At 42.7% G+C, this 24,802-nt stretch overlaps 1 protein-coding gene across 1 annotated transcript in view; it reads left to right on the top strand.

The window, feature by feature from the left end:
* LOC126161529 (UDP-glucosyltransferase 2-like) overlaps positions 1 to 24,109 on the top strand; it is a 105,568-nt gene extending 81,459 nt beyond the window's left edge. The window contains exons 6-7 of the mRNA XM_049917449.1: positions 6,466 to 6,685; positions 22,931 to 24,109. Coding sequence (XP_049773406.1) covers positions 6,466 to 6,685; positions 22,931 to 23,210 — 500 coding nt within the window. The 3' untranslated portion in view covers positions 23,211 to 24,109. The remainder of the gene's footprint in view (positions 1 to 6,465; positions 6,686 to 22,930) is intronic.
* The last annotated feature ends 693 nt before the right edge of the window (positions 24,110 to 24,802 follow it).

The following is a 24,802-nucleotide window of genomic DNA, read 5'->3' as shown; positions in this document are numbered from 1 at the left end:
CCAGAGGTCTTCCTGGGCCTCGGTGGAGGAGATGGTCGAACCGCTTGACCGTGACCAACCTCTCCACTCAAAATCTTGTGACACTGGAACGTCTTTGACTTGTACCTGCCTGTGATGTCTCTCTGATCCCCTACCCAGGAGTGAGGTTGGCAATACTATTCTACAGAACTACTTCCCAACTAAGATTTGGCCACGCATTACGGAAAGGTGTGAGGAGTATTAGGAAAGTTCATGTGCAGATTCACATTCACGTACAACAAATGCATAATACGCGTCACATATAAATACGTATTATGAAGCCTGACACATTTCTTTCCACCCGTCCACATGGGTTCTGTTGCACCCGCGGCCAGCCGCGTCGTGCAATAAAATTGGCGGTGGAGCTGCCTCTGTTTGTATTTCTCGGTACGAGCGAGCAGTGAAACCTGCTGCTTATGGAGCGGAAACTACTGTACCGTTTCAAGACGAAGACTTATCTCCTGAGTAGAAGGAACAAAAATTAGAAGTTAATGTCCCGTCAGTGATGAGGCCATTAGAGAAAAGGCACAGGCCATACTGAGAAACGAAGAGAAACGAAATCGGCCGTACCCTTTTCAAAGCAACTGGTCAGTTACTTTCCATAAGTGATCTTGGGAAGCCACGAATAACGGTTATCGGGATGACCTAAATGGGATATAACGCGGTATCCTCCAGAAGTAGTGTCCACTGTGTTAACCTCTGCGTACCACGTTTGATCCACAATTCTACTCAGACGTAAGTAAATGAGGTGCTGAGAGCCACAAGGGCCTAAAACACACCGTCGTAGATTTTGAGACTGAAGCACGTTTATATGTTGCTGACATCTGCTGATCTTACGGTTAACCAGCTTTATCAGTGCTGTACCCAAACATTTTGTATATGAACATTTGCGAAAAGCTCTCTCGCCGATTTCTCTGATGTTCACATCCATAAGCACCCAAAGCACAAATTTTCACTGCTCTAGGAACACTCATTGGCTACAATGACGCCCATTTCTTCATTAAAGCAAAAAGTTCTAGAAGTAATGCCCCACCATAACCTCACATTCCACGGCTTCAGCACTGTAGTCTCTGAAATGGACCCTGAGGATTTCAGGAAACTTAAGAGTGTTACTGACCTCACTATCAAACTAAAAGTTGATGTTCGTGGTAACAACGTAAGAGTACACTTCAAAAATATTCCGATGACTGTGTTTTCTACAGATTGCCGTGAACTGTTGTTTAAAGTGACACAGTCTTCGTTGGAGTCATGGCAGATCACCAGTTTCTTCAAGTGGAATAATGGGCGACCACAGTGTGCTATTTTCCCACAGTGTGTGGATGTCTTGCACAGTCTAGTGCCCAAACAAGCAGATGGAAAGCAAACATCGACCTTGAAACACAAAGACTTAAGAAAACTACTATATCAAACTCAAAACGCATAGACTTAACAAAACTGCTATATTTTGTACTCAAGAAGAATACTTTTATGTGAATCTCAAGCCAGAGAGTGTCCTTAATGAATATGGTGGAATAGATAATAGCAGTTTGTGTACTGCGTTTAGTATCTGTTCTTTATATTCTGACTTTAGCTTCACGTTAATTAAAAAAGACATAACGCTGAAAGAGACAGTATTGCCACTAACGTACAAAAGTATGATTTGTAGATTGACATTAACACTAATTACGCTAAACATTAAATAAAATTTCATGGCACAAAGTGGGTGCATGATTCTTTCATAGGAAATGTAAGATGTTGCGACTTGGTTAAAAAGTTAGGCAAACGTATGACAGTCGTGTTTTGCCAACAAATCTGATTTTCAGACTTTTTTCCAAAATTTTGTATCTGTCCTTTGTCTCAGTTGTGCAACGATTCTATGCTCAACTCCGATGTCTCGTTACACTTTTACACTGAAAACCAATAGAAATTTGCGTATGCATAGTTCGATGTGAAACAATTTGAAATCAAACCCCAGACTAGGTAGAAGTTGATCTATAATAATGTACGAATTTGAAAGGACAATTGTTGGGGACTGAAAATGTCGTTACAACACGTAACAAGTATTGTGAAAAACCTCGTAAGCGGCATGGCTAGCGTCAGGACGCTACCCAGCTGCGTCATTCGATAGATGCTGTAGACACCCAGAGACGACGAAAAGGTGTCCGGATACTAGCAGTCACGGACAGAAGGTTTCACAGACTCGACAGGGTATGTAAAAGTGATGGACGGCGGCAGACACCAGCAGAGACTGCAGCAGCGGATTAATAGTGGCTAGGCTGATTTGTACAAATGCTTTAATTAATGGAGGGGAGGCAGCACAAGATGAGCATAATAAAGAACTGATGTCTGATTACAATTGCGTGAACAAGTTTATTTTCTCTGCATGACGAAACATGGTGCAATCAGGAAAGGGTTGTTTGCTAATTAATTAGCGTCACTACAACAGTGAAATGTGAATGAGAATAATAAATAGAAGAGATTTCTTATTTCAATGAAATCTTTTCACAAGAAATTTACAGACACAATTCACGCAACGTATCACAGCTCCCAGTGAAAAGTAACTAATTAACGGACTGTAATTTTAGAGGAGTTACCACAACCCCACAATCTTTGATTATATCAATATTGTTTGTACGGCGCAGAAGCTATACGTACCTTTCATTTACAGTTAAATTCAGATCATAAAATGAGTCAGATTTAATATAAAACAGTCAGATTAAATAACATAAACAGTTATAAAATCTCCGTTGCGATCATTTCAGACAGTGACCATAAGAAGATGATTCTTGGTTTAACCTGCCAGAATTATTTAAATGTAATTGGCACGATGATTTTGATTATCTTCTCGTGCCCCGGCGAAACAGAAAACTGACCAAATAGCTATCAGGGAGTAAAGCGTAGAATATATTAAATCCAAAGCAGATGCCTATCAACAGATAAGTCAGTAATTGTACTGTGGAAAGTTTTAAGCAACTCCTCTCCATAATACTATCTTCTCTGGACGTGTTAGGCAATGTAATATGCGGTACATAAAATTGAAACAGGTAAAACAACGAAACATGTTTCCATTTGCATGTTGAGACCACTAGACGGTGCAGAACAAACACGTAATGCACGTTGTACAGTGCAGCAAACGAACTGGAAGTTGTGATGAATTTCCAACTCCTAAAAAGAACTAAAACATAGACGCTAACAGAACAAGCTCAGTCACACTGATGTACGGCTAAGTAAATGGGTAATAACGCCGGAACAGAACTTTCTGAAATAAAGGTAAATTATTGACATTAATCGTAGCACTAATGACTTTTATACACGTTAGCGCAGTTATATACAAATTGAGTTTGCAGCATTATCTGTACTAGTATATAAGGCGAACACGTTATTATCAAAACACTTAAAATGTCCTTGGCCGATTGACTTCAAATTCTTACAATTTACTCTAATAAACTCTTAACATAACAAGATGTGGTCTCTCAGACCGCTCGAAAATTTTGGAACTTGCTCTCCAAGGTCTGTACCAGCGGAATGCTTGCACAGTACCTCCTAACCTCCTTAAACCATCAACCCTACAAAGTTTTGTCGTCGGTTCCGTTATCGTCTTCTTTGTTTCTCGCTAACACGTCTTACTAACATGTGTTGTCATCTCCTAGACCGCGCCTCTTGAACTGTGTACCTATTCTCTTCAGTATAGCACAAAATATGTCACAGGAACGTTCCCAAATTTAATGAAGTTAATATTCGGTGGATGGAGAAAGATGTCAGTGACATAGATCAGGAAATAGAAGAAAAAAAAAACAATTTTTCAATAGCCAATGATCATTGTTGTGCTAACAGAGAATGAGTCAGAGGAAAAAGCTTCAGGACAATTGTGATGGGTACCTTTCTGTTTCTCCAATAAAGTACTCAGTGTTAGTTAAAATCAGATGTGTTCTAAGTGGTGTTAAAGAAAAATGTAGAACCCAGCATCGAGTATCAAGTGTGGTGACCTTTTTGTGCCAATCGAGGGCCATTTTTATGTGCAAGTTTAAACTATGGAATTTAGTCGTACGTGAACATTTACTCACTAAAGGCAGCAAGTAAAATTAAGTTCTCTAACACTTCCTATATGAACGAGTGTACTAGTTAAAAAACCGTACAAAAGCATGTGATTTAGTAGGATAAAAGTCAGTTTAAGTACAATAGCAGGGCACTTAGGAAAACGTAATAGAACAACATATGGAATACCAATCAATCGATACTATAGTCACTAACGAAGATGCTGTTCAGTTGCAAACTTCCTACTTACTTTTGTAATCAGGACTTTATTAAAAATGGCAAAGGTAATGTTAATCAGAACACAGGGAGGAGTAGTGATCTAAATAAAAATAGATTTATTCATTCTTAACATCACAAGACAAAAAGAAGTTAATGAATTTTTGACAAACGCTTTCACAATTATGGGGTCTATGGTGGACAAAGTGATCAGCTGGGGATCGATACACGACACTAACCAGAACACTAATCGGTTTATCTGACTTCATACACGTGAATCCGGGGTGTGGCACAAAAACTACACCATCATCAAGCATCTACACTACTCCAAAAAGAAAAATATGGTTCGAAAGAACAGGGAGCTGAGAAACACATATAGGAGCCCTACGCCATAGCAGCGAATACTTTACCCTTCTCCTGGTCCAGGCGGCTAACCACGATGCGTTCGGCGACTGAAGTAATTCACGGCAGCAATCTGTTATTAATGGCGCGTGCCCGAAAAATGGAAGTACGCGGTCTCGTGTTCGGCTAATTCGGAATGAAGGTACTTCCCTACGAGCCTCTGAAAGCCCGGTGGATTCTAGTGTGCAGGTGGACCTGTTTAGTGGTCTGCCAAACCAACCTGACTCCGTCCCACGACTATGCATGACGGAATAAGTCAAATGTTTAGACGGCTGACTCAAGACAAATAAATACACCCACGCATTATTTGTTGTGTGCTTTATGCTAGAAGCATGGTTCAGAAGGTGACTGGCACAGGCTATAAGTGGCAAACTAGCAAGGGCACAAGTCTCACCATTTAGGTAGAGACCTTCAGTTCTTTACTAGTGAAGTGTCAGTACAAGACACCACTTCTCCTTCTCTCTGCTTTGCTCACCAGCTTGGCAGCAAAGCAAATTTACATCTTAGACTACTCCCACTTTAGCACATGCCAGTCATGAGCTCTAGTGCCACATTCGAAGATGGGAGACTGCCCCTTGCTCTGCATTCACAGATTTGACCAATCAGAGACTTTAAATATAATGGGGAGAAAAGAAAAAAGATTCAGCTTTGCAGCCTCTTTCCCATGTGTTTATGACACGTCCTTTGCTAACGACATGACCAGGATTGAACCACAGCCCTCCATAAAAAGATCGTTATCTCCCCTGTTGCGTCCATTTCGAAGTTTCCAAAGTACGGCCATAAACTTGCTAAAAGCCTCGTACCTTCACAAATATGTTTTGTAACAGAGTCTGGACATCTGTGACCTGTGCCACAGAAATTCGCAGAAAGGTCACAGTTTTCTCGTCGGCTTCCTGCCTAACAAGGGCCCATGCTCTGCCATATTGCTGGTCTTAAATGCTTTGCCCATTGCAGTGGCGTCTCTTCAGCGCTGGTCAGCCCACCTGGATGTGGCCCCTGACTGACTGGTGCCATCCAACGTGTCTGCACAACGAGGCTACAGAACTCGGCCGTCCTGAAATGTTTTCATCCAGGTTCCGCAGAAAAATCGCTCCCCTCGGTCCTCAGTCGTCGTATGCCTTTACTGGAGTCATTTAAATTGGCGCCCTATTCCTTTGAATGCATTTAAAGCTTACCGCTGCTCCTTCACTAGAGTACACAAGCAAGAGCGTTAACTACTGCCCACCATTTCATTGTGATTTGTGAAGTCAGATTGTAGTAAAGATCATTTTCCCTAAGAACATTAAGTGGCATGACAGCAAGTCAGAAGTGATGGTGCCCTCCAATCTCTCACAGTATCACAAGGAATTTTTCAATTCATAATATTACAGAGGGCAGCCAGCACTCTGATTGGAAACGCTGATCTACGGTGCTGGCTAAAACCCAAGACATAGGGTGGGACTTCCATGCATTACGATTTAAGAACTGTATCATAGAGCTGAAGCAACATGGAACATTATTTCCATACCTGTGATCCAAGTTCAGCTGGATGCTTAGGCCCATCAGAACCATTTTCACTTCTGTGTAATAACCCAAATAACCTAAAATCAACTAAACACTTAAATTTTGTATTTTTCCCCCATAATTTACAAATTTCAATATTTGCTGTCCAGCACAGTGTTGAAATTTTAATGACCAGCTGTGTAACCGATTTTATATAATTTTTCTCCGTACAGAATTATTCATAAATAAACATTTCTATTTGATTAATATTGGTAGGAATTGTTGGAAATGCTGTGGAAAAAATGTTGTGAATGTTACTTGTTCTGTCCTCAGCTCACCCTAAGGTGGTCCTGTTCGTCATGCAGGGAGGGCTCCAGAGCATGAACGAGGCCACTTACCACGGTGTCCCGTTCCTCGTGATCCCATTCTTCTCTGACCAGGCGCACAATGCCGCCAAGATACAGCAGGCGGAGCTTGGCCTCAGGTTGCAGTTCCATGACGTTACAAAGGATACTGTGTTACACAGTATACGTGCTGTTTTGCAGGATTCAAAGTAAGTCTTTAACAGACGAAAAAGGCGTGTTAAATGAGAATATATTTTCGTCATAGTATAACAGTTACAGTAACAAAGCTTCATATCAACGAAAATTTTATGCTCTAACATAAGCCAGATAAAGTTATTTCGTGAACTACTTTCTGCTCTTTCTTCTTTTACAAATACTTGTGCTAAAATATTTGTATACAGAAGTGCAATCATAGAGCTTCTATACCACAAGTGGTGTTAGGGGTCTTAGTCGAGGTATTTCTAGTGATGAGTGAGGACAGTGTACTGAACAATACTGCATCAGTATTTAGTTCGTTTGCAGACTAATAAAATGATTCAAATGGTTCTGAGCACTGTGGTACTTCACAGCTGAGGTTATCAGTTCCCTAGAGCTCAAAACTACTTAAATCTAACTAAACTAAGGACATCACACACATCCATGCCCGAGGCAGGATTCGAACCTGCAACCGTAGCGGTCGCGCGGTTTCCGACTGAAGCGCCTACAACCGCTCGGTCACACCGGCCGGCGCAGACTAATAATTACAGCTGTTACTAGTAGAGATGGGCAAAACTGTTCTTTTCAGAGATCGGATCAGAACTGTTCACTCCCTGAAATGAATTAGCTCTTTTTCATGACTCACCACTCATTTACAATAGAAAATAAATGGAAGGCACATTGCCCTTTAAACTTGGTTTATTCCAGTACCATACCTGTATTTTGATCTTATTTGATCCTATTTTGAAGTAACACAGATAATGAGTAAGAATTTTGTATTGTTTATTGAAATTTCCACGATATGACAAAGTTTTTGATTATTGATTTATTTTGCACTATCGTGGTTTTTTGGGTGATCAGAAAATGTTGTAACTTGAGATTTACATTAACAATATATTTGGCTACAATGTATTAAAATTTCATTAACCTCATACAAATACATCGCAAGCCATATATTTTTAAAGTGAACGTTTCCTTCCAAAGACGCCTAAAATCGCAAAATCCGTACCAGAAAAAGAAAAAAAAATATAAATTTGACTGTAAAACGAAAGTGCTGCATATAGCCTTACGTAGAATAAAACAAGGAAAATATTGGTGTATCACATTTTGCGATACGTATATCGGTTCGCTCGTAATTAAAGCGTAAATTCGAGTGTCCATAATAAAAATCCTATAGTAAGAGGAGTCGTCAGGAACCTAATCTGATCAGTTTAAACAAATAAATATAAAATAAAAACAATTGATGTATACATAACATAATAATGTAATATACATAGCGGTATTATTACGAAGAACAATATCCAGTAGGGACGAACTCCGATGCAGAGGCGCTGAGTCGAGCAAGTCGAACCGCGAGCTGTATTACTGCGTGAGCTGAGACCGCAGAGACCAGAGTGACACCTGAGTCGCTTTGCTCGATGCTCTGGCTAGAGTCGAGACGGTGGGGTGAGGGTTGAGCGGGCGAGTTCCGAGGGTGGGGGAGCGGTGAACTCACCCGCTCCGAGACAAATCGTCCGTTCCCTTGCGAGCAGGTTGTTGCAAGTAGTTCCTATGTTATCCGCTAGGTGGCTCTCTGTCCTGTTGCTCGCATCAACTGCCCAGAGGGCAGGACGTGCGACTGAAACGATCGGTGACAGAGTGCGATGCGAAGTTAAGCTGCGCCAGACACTCACTGCACGCGACAGAGGACGCACAGAGACGGCACGGCATATGTGAAACACAAAATCCAATGGGACACTGCACAATGCAGGCAGCCAAGGCAGAAGCAGGGCAGAGGCCGGTGCCGGCTGTGTTGTGTGGCGTGCACTGTGCTGTGACCAGCAGAGGCGCTGCTGATATGCTCCGTCTCTCTCTCTCTCTCTCTCTCTCTCTCTCTGCCGTGGGAAACGTTTGGAGATACCGTTCTTTTTTTCTGAATCACTGATTGTTCACTCCTTTGAAAGATTCAACTCTATGAATTAGTTCAAGAGCGCATCCCCCATCTCTAGTTACTAGTAGTGTGTTTTAGGTTGATTCGAATGTGGGCCTAAGCCATTACCGTTTATTTTACCCTGGGTTGCAGGGCAGGTACTGAAGTATGGATGCACGGAGGCAGTCGTAGTCCGCATTGCCATGCAGTTGCGACCGCGCGGACAACATCAGACAGTAAATCAAGCGATGTGTTGGCGGGACGACTGTTAAATGCAAAAGAATAAATAAATAAATAAAAATAAAAAATACAAAAAGCAATACACACTGAAGTTGGTACATAGTAAGATACAATATCTGTACCAATGCCCCTAATATCCCATATAAATTGGCCTTGTCATCTGACAAAAGCATATCGTAGCCCCTCCAAAATTATGAACAGCCAATTAGTAACTTACGATGTTAAACAAGAATGGTAATTAACTGAGTTTATTGCATTAAGATGTGCAATAAAACATGTTACAAACATTGGAAATATCGAACTATTACGTTAGCATATTTGGATAAAGTGTCGGCGCTCAGGTTCTGACAGTCGTGTTCCAGTATAAAACAATAATGTTCGCTAAGTCGTACCGCGATTCCTGAAATAGTAATAAATAAAGCAATAGATGGATAGGCATTTCCGTCTGTGGCCAGAACGGAAAGCATAAAAATCCGCAATTAAATCTTCAGAGTTAAGCTTGAAAATTACTTAGTGAAAATAATTTGTCCCTACGATTCGCCTTGCTGTAGCGGCTAGAAATGCCAGCGGATGCTGAGGCGGCTAAAAAAATCAGTTATTGGTTTCGCACCAACAATTCTGCTGAGCAACTCAGCCAGAAGTATTTCTAGGTCGCCAGCTTATCTGCTCGAACAGGCGCTCATGTGCTTGGCTGATGATGGGCGGAGAAGTAGTCTGGCAGCGTAGGGCCCTGGCGATGAAGTGATTTTGTTCGTCTACTGCCGGAAAGGACGTTTCTGATTTTCACGGTTTCGTTCTTTACGTCGTTTTAGTTGGCTGAGGTACCGATATTCTCAGCACTGACCATCCGAAAGGTGCCTTTCAGGAAACTGGTCCCTCTCTGCCTCTGATTTCAGGTGGTTAACTAGTAAAGCGTTTCCTAGTATTTGGTGCTGAAAAATAGCGCCCTGGTCTTTCTGTCTTTTTCTACAGCGAATGAAATGGTCCTCGACAGCTTAGCCGTCTGTTTGTAACTGCTAAGATATTTGCGTTTGCCAGACCTGGCATCTCTTACATTGTGTTGAACATTCGGTTTTTCGCAGAGCTTGGGTCCTAGCGGTACTCACGCTCACACAGGTAGCCTGAATGGTTCTCACTGCACATTTCGATCTTATTTGCTGCGCGCGTTTTATTTCTAAGAAGACTTACTTTCTACGTTTCGCTCACCAAAGCACCGTCTCTGGACCGGCTGTTGTTATGATGTGTGCCTACGTGACCAGATCGCACCTGCTCGCTTCTTCAGCCGATTTCTCATACACAAACAGCAGTTGACCAGCGTTACCTGGTGAAATGTTGTTGTGATGCCTCGTGTAAGGTGCAGAAATGCGTACCATCACGTTTAAGACTTTGATAAAGGTCGGATTGTAGCCTGTCGCGATTGCGGTTTATCGTATCGCGACATTGCTGCTCGCGTTGGTCGAGATCCAATGACTGTTAGCAGAATATGGAATCGGTGGGTTCATGAGGGTAATACGGAACGCCGTGCTGGATCCCAACGGCCTCGTATCACTAGCAGTCGAGATGACAGGCATCTTATCCGCATGGCTATAACGGATCGTCCAGCCACGTCTCGATCCTTGAGTCAACAGATGGGGACGTTTGCAAGACAACAACCATCTGCACCAACAGTTCGACGACGTTTGCAGCAGCATGGACTATCAGCTCGGAGACCATGGCTGCGGTTACCCTTGACGCTGCATCACAGACAGGAGCGCCTGCGATGGTGTACTCGAAGACGAACTTGGGTGCACGAATGGCAAAACGTAATTTTTTCGGATGAATCCAGGTTCTGTTTATAGCATCATGATGGTCGCATCCGTGTTTGGCGACATCGCTGTTGAACGCACATTGGAAGCGTGTATTCGTCATCGCCATACTGGCGCATCACCTGGCGTGATGGTATGGGGCGCCATTGGTTACACGTCTCGGTCACCTCTTCTTCGCATTGACGGCTCTTTGAACAGTTCAGATGTGTTACGACCCGTGCCTCTACCCTTCATTCGATCCGTGCGAAACCCTCCATTTCAGCAGGATAATGCACGACCGCATGTTGCAGGTCCTATACGGGCCTTTCTGGATACAGAAAATGTTCGACTGCTGCCCTGGCCAGCACATTCTACAGATCGCTCACCAATTGAAAATGTCTGGTCAATGGTGGCCGAGCAACTGGCTCGTCACAATACGCCAGTCACTACTCTTGATGAACTGTGGTATCGTGTTGAAGCTGCATGGGCAGCTATACCTGTACACGCCATCCAAGCTCTGTTTGACTCAATGCCGAGGCGTATCAAGGCCGTTATTACGGCCAGAGGTGGTTGTTCTGGGTACTGATTTCTCAGGATCTATGCACCCAAATTGCGTGAAAATATAATCACATGTCAGTTCTAGTATAGTATATCTGTCCAATGAATACCCGTTTATCATCTGCATTTCTTCTTGGTGTAGCAATTTTAATGGCCAGTAGTGTATGTAGAAGTTTGATAAGATAAAGCACTTGTAACGGAAATAAATCGTTTGTTACAACATTGCAGCATCAGTAAATCATATAAAGCAAGTCATCAAAGTGTCTGAAAAGTGTGTCATGTGACACCAGGACGCTAAACCACGGAAAGCAGACACGAGAGCAGCATCAGTAGCGTCAGAACAGAAAGGAGAGACTTAGGGCGTCCAGAGCGTTCGACATAAGAGTGACGAGGGCGAAAGATGTGGGAGTCTTGTAGTTAACAGGGTGGCCCACAATTATGTATCAACTGTTTGATTTACTGTGGTATTTTTAATTTTGGAGAAGAGTTACGATACAGTCTGAGAGTGGCGCTAGCGGCCACTGGACTTAAAAATGATTAGTGTACGACAGGAAACATGACGAAACGTTGTCTCTGGAACAGCGCGTGTGTGGCGTGCGTTTGTACTCTACAAAAAACATTTAAGGGGGGATGAGACAGGGGACACCAGCCGAATTTGAAGGAAATGGTGCCTCTGGGTTAACAATCGCCAAAATAAACAATAAATCTGACGCTACTGGTAGTGTTTTGCAAGCGAGGGGTTGAGAAGGGATGATAGTCGAGTCGCTTGTTAGAAGCCGTTAAATCTCAAAGGTCTACATCCAGTGATCTGAGCATTTCACGCACAACATTGTACGGAATAATGAAGGATCTGAAATAAAGCCATTTCACACTCGTCTGATAAATGATAGGATAGAACTTGGAGTGTACAGAGAAATGGTTGGGAATTATGAAGGTTAATCGACGTTTGGAAGAAGGCATCGAGGTGGTTGAAAGGACAAAGTGTATCGACGTCAAATACACAATTTGGCCAAACTACGGGATGTTTTGACAGTAGAGTCCACAGGGTACCGGTCCATGCAAGGTGCTTGTGGCAACGTTCCTGTCCTTCTCCAGACGTGTATCGATTTGGATGGTGCTCTGGTGGACTACACCACGGAGAGCAGAACGTATTAGATTAAAATACTTGTAACGAAAAGAACCTACATCTACATCGATACTCTGCATATCACACTTCAGTGCATGGCAAAGGGTTCAGTGAACCAGCTTCACAATAAATCTTTATTATTCCACTCTCGAACAGCACGAGGAAAAACGAACACCTAATTTTTCCGTGTGACCTTTGATTTCCCTTATTTCATTATGATAATCATATGCGGAGGAAACAGTTGGTGATAGAAGGTCCCTTTGTTTTAATGATCTCCACCCCAAATCCCGTATCATGCGTATCATGTCCATGACACTCTCTCCATTATTTCTCAATAATACAAAACGTGCTGCTCTTCTTTGAACTTTCTCGATGTACTCAGTTAATCCTATCTGGTAAGAATCCCACAGAGTGCAGTATTCCGTAAGAAGACGGACAAGTATAGTGCAGGCGGTCTCTTTAGTAGACCTGTTGCAACGTCTAAGTTTTCTGCCAATAAAACGCAGTCTTTAGATCACCTTCCTACAACATTTGCTATGTGTTCTTTCCAATTTATGTTGCTCTTAATTGTGATTCTTAGGAATTTAGTTGGATTCACGGCCTTCAGATTTGATTGCTTTATCGTGTAACCGAAGTTTAACGGATTCCTTTTAGCACTCATGTGAATGACCTCACACTGTTCATTATTTAAGATCAATTACCAAATTTCGCACCATACAGATATTTTCTCTAAATCGTTTTGCAATTTGTTTTGAGCTTATGATTACTAGACGATGAACGACAGCAAGCAGCTTAAGACGACTGCTCAGATTGTCTTCTAAATCGTTTATGTAGATAAGGAACGGCAGAGGGGCTATAACATTACATTGGGGAACGCCAGAAATCACTCTGTTTTACTCGATGACTTTCCGTCAGTTACTACGAACTGTGACCTCTCTGACAGGAAATCCCAAATCCAGTCATGTAACTGAGACGGTATTCCACAGGCACACAATTTGATTACATGCTGCATGTGAGGTATCGTGTTTATTTTCAATTTATGTTGCTAGTTTCCTTGCTGCAGTGCTTGAAACATCATATACATAATTATGGGACACCCTGTATTGGAAACAGAGTACTGAGGACACAAAATAGTTGTGACACTTGAACAGCAAAATTATCGAAGAAGTTTTATTTTTAAAAAAAGTGACGAACAGAGCGAAAAAATGTGGCGCAATCTCTAGTAAGGTTATACGATAACAAGCGGCGTCAAAAACGAACTTGGAATGATAAGTGATAACTCAAAAGGAATAACTGTATGTCTATTATTTCATTTAATCACGTATCTAGAAAAGATCGACACCCTCAATCTGAGATTGCAATCACCTTAACGGTGACGAAAAGTAGATCATGCGCATGTATAGCAAAACACAGTTTTAAAATAAGGACTCGGGAATTTCAGTGATCCAGATTAAAATTTACGTGTTGCAGGTTCTTTCACGAACATTGTACAGCAGTCAAATTACGTCTTATGAACGGATATAAAAATCCGTCACACAATACACTGTTAAAAACTACCACTCAAAAGCTCGAAAACAGTAAAAATCCAGTAGCAGGCACGTTATACTAGACTTTCCGTCCCAGGATTTTAACAGACAGAAACAATATAAAACCTTTATAGCAAAAGGCTGCCTTACAGCATCACACATTCAAAATCTGTCCTATATGCTCGGAAATATCATGTTAACTGTCTGGTACAGTGGTGTAGCGTCGAATGCTTCACGAAACTACTGGAATACAGAACATGAATGAGACTACACGCATTGTTCGCTGGACATTGTGTATGACAAGTCGGCCCGCATTTCTTACGACGGACTATTTCTTAAGTCCTGCTGATTTATGGACTCAAGCTTTTCTCTTTAGAATACGCATTATGATTGAGATTATAATAATCTCTAAAAGTCTGCGCAACCGTGCTATTGCTTTTCTTAAATACGGCGTTAATCTGCTTAGTACGTCAATAGGTATTGTGACTGACTCGAGTAGCAATCAGATTACATAGAGATATATAAAACTGCGCACTTTGTCCCGGTTTCCACCAACATAAGTGAGTTTTTAATTGTATTTATTCGCCTTCTTGCAGCCAGGGGGATTTAGCTAGCTGCATTGTTATTTAGTATGTTTACAACTTACATATTCGTTATTTGTTAATTAAGGTTGCCTTCAGAGTTGCAAATAATTTATTAGTTACTAGTTTCGAACTTTTCGTTCTTTCGCAAAGCTGGTTGCAGGTGGTGCTCCAAAAACGACCAGCTTTGCGAAAGAAGCGGCGACACTTCCTGCGCAACCCACCCATCATTTTGCACGACAATGCTCGGGCGCATACGGCGCAAGCTGTAGCTGCTCAGTTCGGTCGATGTGACTGGGAAGAACTGTACCATCCACCATACTCCCCGGACTTAAATCCTTGTGACTTCGAGTTGATTTCGAAGATGTACTGTTCCAGAGATTAGACAGGCAGTAGACCGCTCCATTCGCACCATCAACAGAACAGGCTCTGCTAACGGTATACTATGCCTTTCACATCGTTGGCAACGGGCTCTACACTGGTGACTACCTTGAAGGACAGTAACAGGTGCAAACATGTGACTCTTTTGTATCGGTTGTGTATAAATAGTTGCCACTATTTAAGTTCCAAACTACGTATTTGGTCTTCATACATGCTTGACCTCTTCACATTTTTCGAATAGACGCAGTCATTATGACCAATGCGATACTCTATTTGCTTCACAAGCTGCGACATAGTACTGAGTGCATCACATGTTTACTTCGCTTTCATAGGTTTTACGCATGACTTTGGTATGTTCTTGTTTCTTCTGTATTCATTTCATAGACTGCATTAATCAGATAATGTGGTTCATCCACTGTTATGGAATTTTATCATTCTTTTCTTGCAACGGAGTGCCGCAGAGTACGAGGGTCCCTCTGCCGGTCACGTTGCTCCACCCACTTCTCGCTCTGCGGAATTCTGGCGTTAGCGCCAACAGAGGGCGCTGATTATGTGCAGCACTATGTTTTCTTTCATTTGTGGCTCCTTTAGCGATTTGTTTTATGGTTGTTTAATATTACCCGGTACGTGATCAACGGTGTTTAATATTTATGTCATTATCTACACTCCTGGAAATTGAAATAAGAACACCGTGAATTCATTGTCCCAGGAAGGGGAAACTTTATTGACACATTCCTGGGGCCAGATACATCACATGATCACACTGACAGAACCACAGGCACATAGACACAGGCAACAGAGCATGCACAATGTCGGCACTAGTACAGTGTATATCCACCTTTCGCAGCAATGCAGGCTGCTATTCTCCCATGGAGACGATCGTAGAGATGCTGGATGTAGTCCTCTGGAACGGCTTGCTATGCCATTTCAACCTCGCGCCTCAGTTGGACCAGCGTTCGTGCTGGACGTGCAGACCGCGTGAGACGACGCTTCATCCAGTCCCAAACATGCTCAATGGGGGACAGATCCGGAGATCTTGCTGGCCAGGGTAGTTGACTTACACCTTCTAGAGCACGTTGGGTGGCACGGGATACATGCGGACGTGCATTGTCCTGTTGGAACAGCAAGTTCCCTTGCCGGTCTAGGAATGGTAGAACGATGGGTTCGATGACGGTTTGCATGTACCGTGCACTATTCAGTGTCCCCTCGACGATCACCAGTGGTGTACGGCCAGTGTAGGAGATCGCTCCCCACACCATGATGCCGGGTGTTGGCCCTGTGTGCCTCGGTCGTATGCAGTCCTGATTGTGGCGCTCACCTGCACCGCGCCAAACACGCATACGACCATCATTGGCACCAAGGCAGAAGCGACTCTCATCGCTGAAGACGACAAGTCTCCATTCGTCCCTCCATTCACGCCTGTCGCGACACCACTGGAGGCGGGCTGCACGATGTTGGGGCGTGAGCGGAAGACGGCCTAACGGTGTGCGGGACCGTAGCCCAGCTTCATGGAGACGGTTGCGAATGGTCCTCGCCGATACCCCAGGAGCAACAGTGTCCCTAATTTGCTGGGAAGTGGCGGTGCGGTCCCCTACGGCACTGCGTAGGATCCTACGGTCTTGGCGTGCATCCGTGCGTCGCTGCGGTCCGGTCCCAGGTCGACGGGCACGTGCACCTTCCGCCGACCACTGGCGACAACATCGATGTACTGTGGAGACCTCACGCCCCACGTGTTGAGCAATTCGGCGGTACGTCCACCCGGCCTCCCGCATGCCCACTATACGCCCTCGCTCAAAGTCCGTCAACTGCACATACGGTTCACGTCCACGCTGTCGCGGCATGCTACCAGTGTTAAAGACTGCGATGGAGCTCCGTATGCCACGGCAAACTGGCTGACACTGACGGCGGCGGTGCACAAATGCTGCGCAGCTAGCGCCATTCGACGGCCAACACCGCGGTTCCTGGTGTGTCCGCTGTGCCGTGCGTGTGATCATTGCTTGTACAGCCCTCTCGCAGTGTCCGGAGCAAGTATGGTGGGTCTGACACACCGGTGTCAATGTGTTCTTTTTTCCATTTCCTGGAGTGTAGAATATTGGCACTAGAGCACATGTCCACCACTGTTTAACACTTCCTCTTTTTAACAATATTACTTTTGTCGTGTTCTTCTTTTTATTCGTTTTTATTACTGTGATGCCTTTTATACGGTACAAGCTTATTACAGACTTCAACTTTTGTATCCCCCTTTATTTTCGCTGTTTCAATTAATTATTGAAAGCTAGTGTATGCCGGCATTAGCGACATCTGGTGAACTTACAACACAAACGTCTTGTGGCTACTGTACGGCAGTTTGTCTTAAACAGTAGTACTACTGACAACATGACTCGTGCATGTGATATTATTTATATGTATTTGACGATGCTGGTGCTGATTCCGCATCTAACATTTGACGATGCCACTATGGCTGCAGTACATTAGGACTTTGTTTTTATGAAACAGATCTGATGATGGTCATTAAAGACCGAAACCGGTAATCTGTTAACAAAAAGTTTGTGACCATAGACATAAATTAAAGGAAACTCTATTTGCTGTTTAGTCAGGTTGGTCGCAGTTTTATTACCAGAGTTTCTCCCATTCTTCCCTTGGATATATCGTAAGGAACTAATTCGTACGGATTTAGATTATGTCCTTTACTCATCTATAATTTGTGAGATAGTCCGATTTGTAATTTCACGTCTCGTGTCGTTTTACATATAGTCAAACTTTGTCAATAAATCATGATTTCAATGACTCCTCTTTAATTTCAGTAGACAGACGTACCTCCCCCTCCCCCCCCCCCCCCCCACACCCACAGTTATTAATTTAATACAAGATGCATAGCTAATGTCCATTTGTCAGTGCCACCCACCTTTCCAGTTTCCTTCTGCATACCTCATCATTATACGTCTGTATTATAGTGGCGGAATCTGCATATCGATAGGGGATGCTTGATACTGATCACTGACTTAATACGAACGCGTATTCCCTCCCATAACGCCAGTGGCAGCTTACATTGCTTTTTGAAAATATCATGCAATTTGGACATAAGATTTTTGGCTTTAGGGTATGGTTTGTCACGCTTACGGGTAGGGGAATTCTTAGTCTGACGATTGTCTTCACAGATTTTGGCCTGCTCTTTGGTGTTGCGGTAGCAGTTGAGTAGTAGGTGATTTATTTACACCTGTCGTTTCAGAAGGATGATCTCTATGTATCAGTCGGAGGTGGAGTGCTCACTTCGTTGGGCACCCTTGCTTCTGCTTCAGTCAAATCAGCAGAACGTGTGGCACGTCTTGGCCGCGTCTGTGCCCCAGACGGCCAGTAAAATGGCTGGTGACATCCCATCCTGTGACACGCCGAATTATTTGACTTATAGTGGCCACACGAGTGTTATTTGAAGAAAGTCGCAGCTTGAGTGTACACACAAGGACAGGTTATTGACAGTGTTGATACTAGAATTACTGTGCAGGCTACTAAAATTGCAGCACCATGTAGGGGGCAAGAATAAACGTCAAATCGGCACCAAGTGTACTACGTCTTTGCTTATGTAAGTGATGAGCTATCCAGAGTGACGGCACAGAGTAGGAGTAAGCCAATCCAAATTTTTTATGTAAGGAAAGATTTCGCAGCAAGTTTCTAATTCAGAAATCAATTTTCAGTGAAACTTCCTGGCAGATTAAAACTGTGTGCCGGACCGAGACTCGGCGAAAGGCAAAGGTCCCGAGTTCGAGTCTCGGTCCGACACACAGTTTTAATCTGCCAGGAAGTTTCATATCAGCGCACACTCCGCTGCAGAGTGAAAATCTCATTCTGGAAACATCCCCCAGGCTGTGGCTAAGCCATGTCTCCGCAGTATCCTTTCTTTCCGGAGTGCTAGTTCTGCAAGTTTCGCAGGAGAGCTTCTGTAAAGTTTGAAAGGTAGGAGACGAGGTACTGGCAGAAGTAAAGCTGTGAGGACGGGGCGTGAGTCGTGCTTTGGTAGCTCAGTTGGTAGAACATTTTCCCGCGAAAGGCAAAGGTCCCGAGTTCGAATCTCGGTCAGGCACAGAGTTTTAATCTGCCAGTAAGTTTCATATCAGCGCACACTCCGCTGCAGATCTCATTCTGGCATGTTTCAATGTTGATTGGTTGTGCGAAAATTGTGTTACGCCTCGCATGAGAAGGAGAATCTCCTACCAGCACGTGTAGAAAGTCGACAGCGGCAGGATCATGGTCTATCGAGACAGTGGTTCCTCGTTCCGCGATACTGCTGCTCACGTTGCCAGCAATGGAAATGATGGGTTCAGGAGGACACCGCTCAACGCAGTGCAGGACCCCAACGGCCCCACGCTATTAGCGCCCTACAATCTAGGAAAACAAAATTCGACACACCACGAAGGAGCTATGCAAATTGGTCACAAATTGATATTCATGCAAGTACCGACGGAAAATGCAGAACTGTAAACTTAGGCGGCCGATTGACAAATGTGTGACGCTACAATACAATTTCACTGCGCAGCTGGCACTGATAAGAAACGCGGGACATGCCGATACCAGGGCATTAGGTCTTTGTGAATTTCACTCCGTCTACTAAGTTGGACATTACCATGCCTTACAGACAGGCGCGTGAACAATATACACAGATGGAACTTCCTGACAGATTAAAACTGTGTGCCGGACCGAGACTCGATCGCGGAAGGAAGACTGGGTTTACGTCGCGTCGGAGCACAAGCTCGGATTGTGTCAAGGATGAGGAAGAGAATTGACCGTGCCATTTCCAAGGAACCATTCCAGCATTTGCCTAGAGGAATTATCACGCAGATGTTAAATATGGATGGCCGGGTCCGTGTTTCAAGCAGAGTGCGAGTCTAGTGTGCTAACCGCTGCGCCATTTCGCTCGGTTCGAACTCGGGAGCCGCGGGCTGGTCCTCTACCGACTGAGCTACCCAAACACGGCTCACGACCCTTCCTCACAGCTTTACTTCCACCACTATGTAATCTTCTACCTTCGAAAATTCACAGAAGCTCTTCTGCGAAAGTTGCAAGGCTAGCAGTCCTGGAAGAAAGGATATTGCGGAGACTTGGCTTAGCCGCAGCCTGCGAGATGTGTCCAGGATGAAGGAGACAAGGTACTGGCGGATTTAAGGCTGTTGAGCACAGGTGGCAAGACGTGCTTGGGTAACTCAGTCACTAGAGCACTTGCCCGAGAAAACGGTTACCTGATCCAGTAGTGCTTACATTGCGTACTCATTGATACAACATATCAGGACGCCAGGTGATGGGCCCGTAAGATTAACGAATGCAGTCCGACGACGTTTATTCTGCTCGATGCCTCCACACAGGGCTGGTTCGAGAACAAACTTCCCCACAAGAGACTTATCATTACTGCCCCCTCCCTCACCCCTTTTCTCTCCTACAATTTCACCGAGTCAATTTACACTCTCAATTGTAATACGCAGTGTATACAAATCCTGCTTTTGGCATCCCTCACAGCCTGTCGCCCCAAGCTCCCGCTACTAATTGCGATACGTCCTGTAAAGAAATCTTGTGGCTTGTGTCGCTGGGACTTAAATGGGCCCTGGCCCCACACGCAAATACATCCACAGTGATTTTATACGCAGCAACGTGATTCGACTGAAAAGACGATATGGTGCCACTTCAGATCGGTGTTGTGTGAAATCTTATGGGACTTAACTGCTAAGGTCATCAGTCCCTAAGCTTACACACTACTTAACCTAAATTATCCTAAGGACGAACACACACACACCCATGCCCGAGGGAGGACTTGAACCTCCGCCGGGACCAGCCGCACAGTCCAGATCGGTGTTACTGGGGGCTCTGCTGTCGACGCGTCTCTATCTAATACAGCGTCAAGTAAGCCGCAAAAATGGTAGCACTGTCGATACAGCTTTTGCATGAAGCAAGAGAATTTTCTGAGCCTAGATACATGCACTGGCTGTACGATCCTGCACGACCAAACATACGCATTCTAATACATATTTCTTCGAATGGGACGGAAATCTTGACGCTATGTTCGGTCGTGGTCTACCCACCGCTGCCAAATCGCCGAATAGTAGCATCTCTCCTATTCAAATATCGAGCTATTCGTCGACTGCTCAAAACGTCTTATTTTGAGCCCAAGTACACGTTATCCCTCAAATGCTCACGTCTGCGTATGTTGAGAGAATGAAAGTTTCGCGCTGCAGCAGAGTGCGCGGTGATATGAGACTTCTTAGCAGATTAAAACTGTGTGCCAGACAGAGATTCGAACTGGGGAACGTTGCCTTCGACAGTAGGATTTATATTTCATCCATGTTGAGGCCGAAGGCTGTGCACTGTCTTCTAGGTTTTCGTGATGATGTCTTTCAACAGTATAATGTAAGACCACGTGTTACCCGCTCTGTGCTGTCCTACCTCGATCTGGAGTGTATTCGACTGCTACACTGCCCAGAGCGTTTCATAGATATTTCACCATTTAAATCATCTGGTCATGAGTTGCCAAAGACTGGCATCCAGCGATTACGATTGACTGGTACGGAATGGAATCACCCGTGAAGATCAGTCATGTATTCTACCGACTGAACCGTAAACACTCAGTAAATATAACTGTATTGTATGATATGTTCCCTTATGTTGAAATTTAAATGACCATTGGTGTATGTTTGAACAGAGGTGCTAGCGCTGTGCGGAATGAAATACGACTGCCATCAGTACAAAATAAATAGGGGTTTCAAAACGTAATATCAGGAAAACTGAAAAATGTACAGAAATAATAGCCATAAAAAGTATTTTTTCTTTGCAGAATGCCAATAAATGTTTCATTACCTTGGCTTTTAATATCATTGTGAGACTAGAACATTCCATATGAAATAAAAATGCTTCTTATTGCCTGCGAACTGTACCCAGTATTTCCAGACTTGTTAGGAAAGCTATAAGGTCAAGTGTAAATATATTTCATCACACAGTAAAATCTCGAAATCCTATATTTTGATTTTGGTTAACAGTATATAGACTGATTTAACGTAAATTAACTGATTTCAACAAATGAACTCCATACTTGGCAGTGCAGCTAGTGTGATTCCACTAAAAAGGCCTATATAAACAAAAAAGATTTAATGGAATTGCATATCTTCGTTCTTCAATAAAAAAGTGGTAATTCTGCCACCCTTTCCAGCTATTAACAGCTCATTTATTTTGGTAGGAACACTAGCAAAACAATGATAAGGCCTCTTAGGATAAATTATTGAGATGAAAACCTGTTTACACATGCTTTTATACTAATTACATACACTCATGCAGCTATTTGGAAGCAAAGATTTTTACTTTTCTTGTGAATAACATTCTATAAGACCACTTGAAGCATTTAGAACACTGTTCATTTTTCCCTATCTTATTTTGGGAGTAAGACTTTCAGTAAATAGTTGATATTCGTCAATTGTACTATCCTTGCCATCAGTGGAGCTTGTATTTCGTACTTGAATGAATTTGAACTTGAATTATGTCCCTATATCTTCAGTTTGTCAGTCCTAGCTGACCTTCAATAATGGCACTATTCTTTCTCCTTCTGTCGTTGTTTGACATTTTTCCATTTTCTTGGATACTCTTAGAGATATCTGATCTTTTTATCTATGAGGTATGGGCGCGTTGAATGCATTGTACAATGGTTGTCATAAATTCGTACCTGGGATGGACTGAAGACTCTGTAAGGTGTTGGATTTAGAGCTCTAGTTGTACCTACTCCAAACGAAACGAATGCAGTTGAATCTCTGCCACAATTAAAATGAAATATTCAAATGCTAGTCTTTAATTATCACTAGTTAACCAACGAAAAACATACCATACATATCAATAGAATTCTTTAACACTGATTACACACTACAGCATCTACCACGAATACGGGGTTTGAAAGTCACAGTGGGTAAATCAACAGCCTCACTGTCAATAGTCAACTGAATTGTGCTAAAGAGCTCTCTACACTACCTACATCATGTGTAGAAATCAAATTGGAGGGCGATTTTGGGACAGGGGACGAATTCCAGACACTTTACCTTACTTGTTTGTTTCTTATTGTCATGTAGTTCAAACTTCAGTTCAAGAGACTTTTGCATCAGGAGCCATACTGGTATTCTTAATTTTTCACAGGTACAGAGAGAACATGAAGACTTTGTCATCGATATTTCGCGAGCACCAAGCAGACTCTGTGGAGCGCGCCGTGTGGTGGGTGGAGTACGTGATACGTCACAAGGGGGCCCCGCACATGCGCAGTGCAGCCCTCGATCTGCACTGGTGGCAGCAGATGCTGCTCGACGTCGTTGCCTTCATGCTGCTCGCAGTGATTGTGACTGGTGGCGCCATCTTGTATCTGGTTCGCCGATTATTTGTCATGCTGAGAAGCAGTAAGCTGAAGCAGAAGAAAAGTTAATGTGTACTCAGTGCAGTGAGAAGTACACTTTAAGGCGAACTCGTTGTCCACATACACTGGTACTGAGAATCAAGGACATGTACATATACCATTGTTTGGGACGTATTCTCTAAAATCGTTTACATGATTATGGCTCTCGTTCTGACTAAGCACTTGAGGCACAGTCCACTACACCTATTATCTACCACATATGTCAGTACACAAGCAAGCTGTTCAACTGGAGATATGGGCGTCAGTATTGACAAACACTACTGGGTGTACAACACAAAAATTAACAAAAATATAAAAAGTTTCGAACTGAAGTTGACATAGCAGGCTAGCAGTAAGAACTAAGATCGATTTACTTGGACAAATGTGAAAATATATGTACATCTGTCTATCAATTTGATTTGTTTTATTGCATGGAGAAACAAATTCTGTAATAATTTAATTTTTACTAAGTAAAATAATACTTTCCTTTGTTAATGTAATTTTGTTATTCACTAAATCTAGTTAAGTTTTGTCATATTTTTTGCTGCATTTTAATGACATGAAGCAAGAGATCAAATGATCAATCATTATGGCAGTTTTCTAATATAGAATTCTCAGTTGGTAACTAGAATACTAAAAGCCATGCTGTAACATCAACTCATATTCATCATCTCATTCATATGATTTGTAATATTACTATTATTTACGATTACAAGGCAGCTTATTGCAAACTTATACTTACAGGCAGACGTTTATTAATTGTTGTTGCGGTCACACCCACGCATAAACTGTGGAATTTCTGGTAAAGGACATGATCTCTGCACCTAAAATGAGTATTAGTAACTGAGGTAGTCAACTATGTGAGGATTTCCTTCTTCACTGTATTTATATTGAGATGTGTGGGCGAATATACACAACATAAAAAGATATCTTCATTTCACTCAATTCCATCGTTCCTATATTACTTTAAAGAAAACAGAACACTAAAAAACTACTGTAATACATCCTGAATAAGTGGATGTAAGTCAAAACATTACTAAAGTTTCAGTGATACAAACATCTAACATCCTTTTGTACGAAATATATCAGTAATGTTAATGGGTGTACAACACAAAAATCAAATAAAGATTACAAGTTTTGAACTGTAGTGGACATAGCAAGCTCGCAGGAAGAACTAAGATCCCTTTCTTTGGACAAAGAAGAAGTAAATGAAATTGGCTGAAATCCACATGGTTAGAGGAATGCATAATTACTTAAGTAAATGGCACTTCTCTATAATAATTGATTAGCTGTTTCACAGCAAAATGAACAGTTACATTTATGATAGCTGGTTTTATTTTATTTTAGACCATGAAAACTTCTTATTGAATATAATTCTAATAGTGTGATTGGTGCAATCCATCAATCTAAAACAATGGTTGTGCCTCACAGTATAACATGTAAATGGAGATACTTGACTTTCAAGCTAATTTTCTCTGTTTGATCTATTACCATGAGAAGTAATTATAGTTTTAATACACACACACACACACACACACACACACACACACACACACACACACACACACACACATATATATATATATATATATATATATATATATGTTTGTGTGTGTGTGTGT

The sequence above is a fragment of the Schistocerca cancellata genome, chromosome 2 (genome assembly GCF_023864275.1).
Source record: "Schistocerca cancellata isolate TAMUIC-IGC-003103 chromosome 2, iqSchCanc2.1, whole genome shotgun sequence".
In the NCBI taxonomy this organism is placed as follows: Eukaryota; Metazoa; Arthropoda; class Insecta; order Orthoptera; family Acrididae; genus Schistocerca; species Schistocerca cancellata.
Note: the sequence above shows the minus strand (reverse complement) of the source record. Positions and strands in the feature narration are given on the sequence as shown.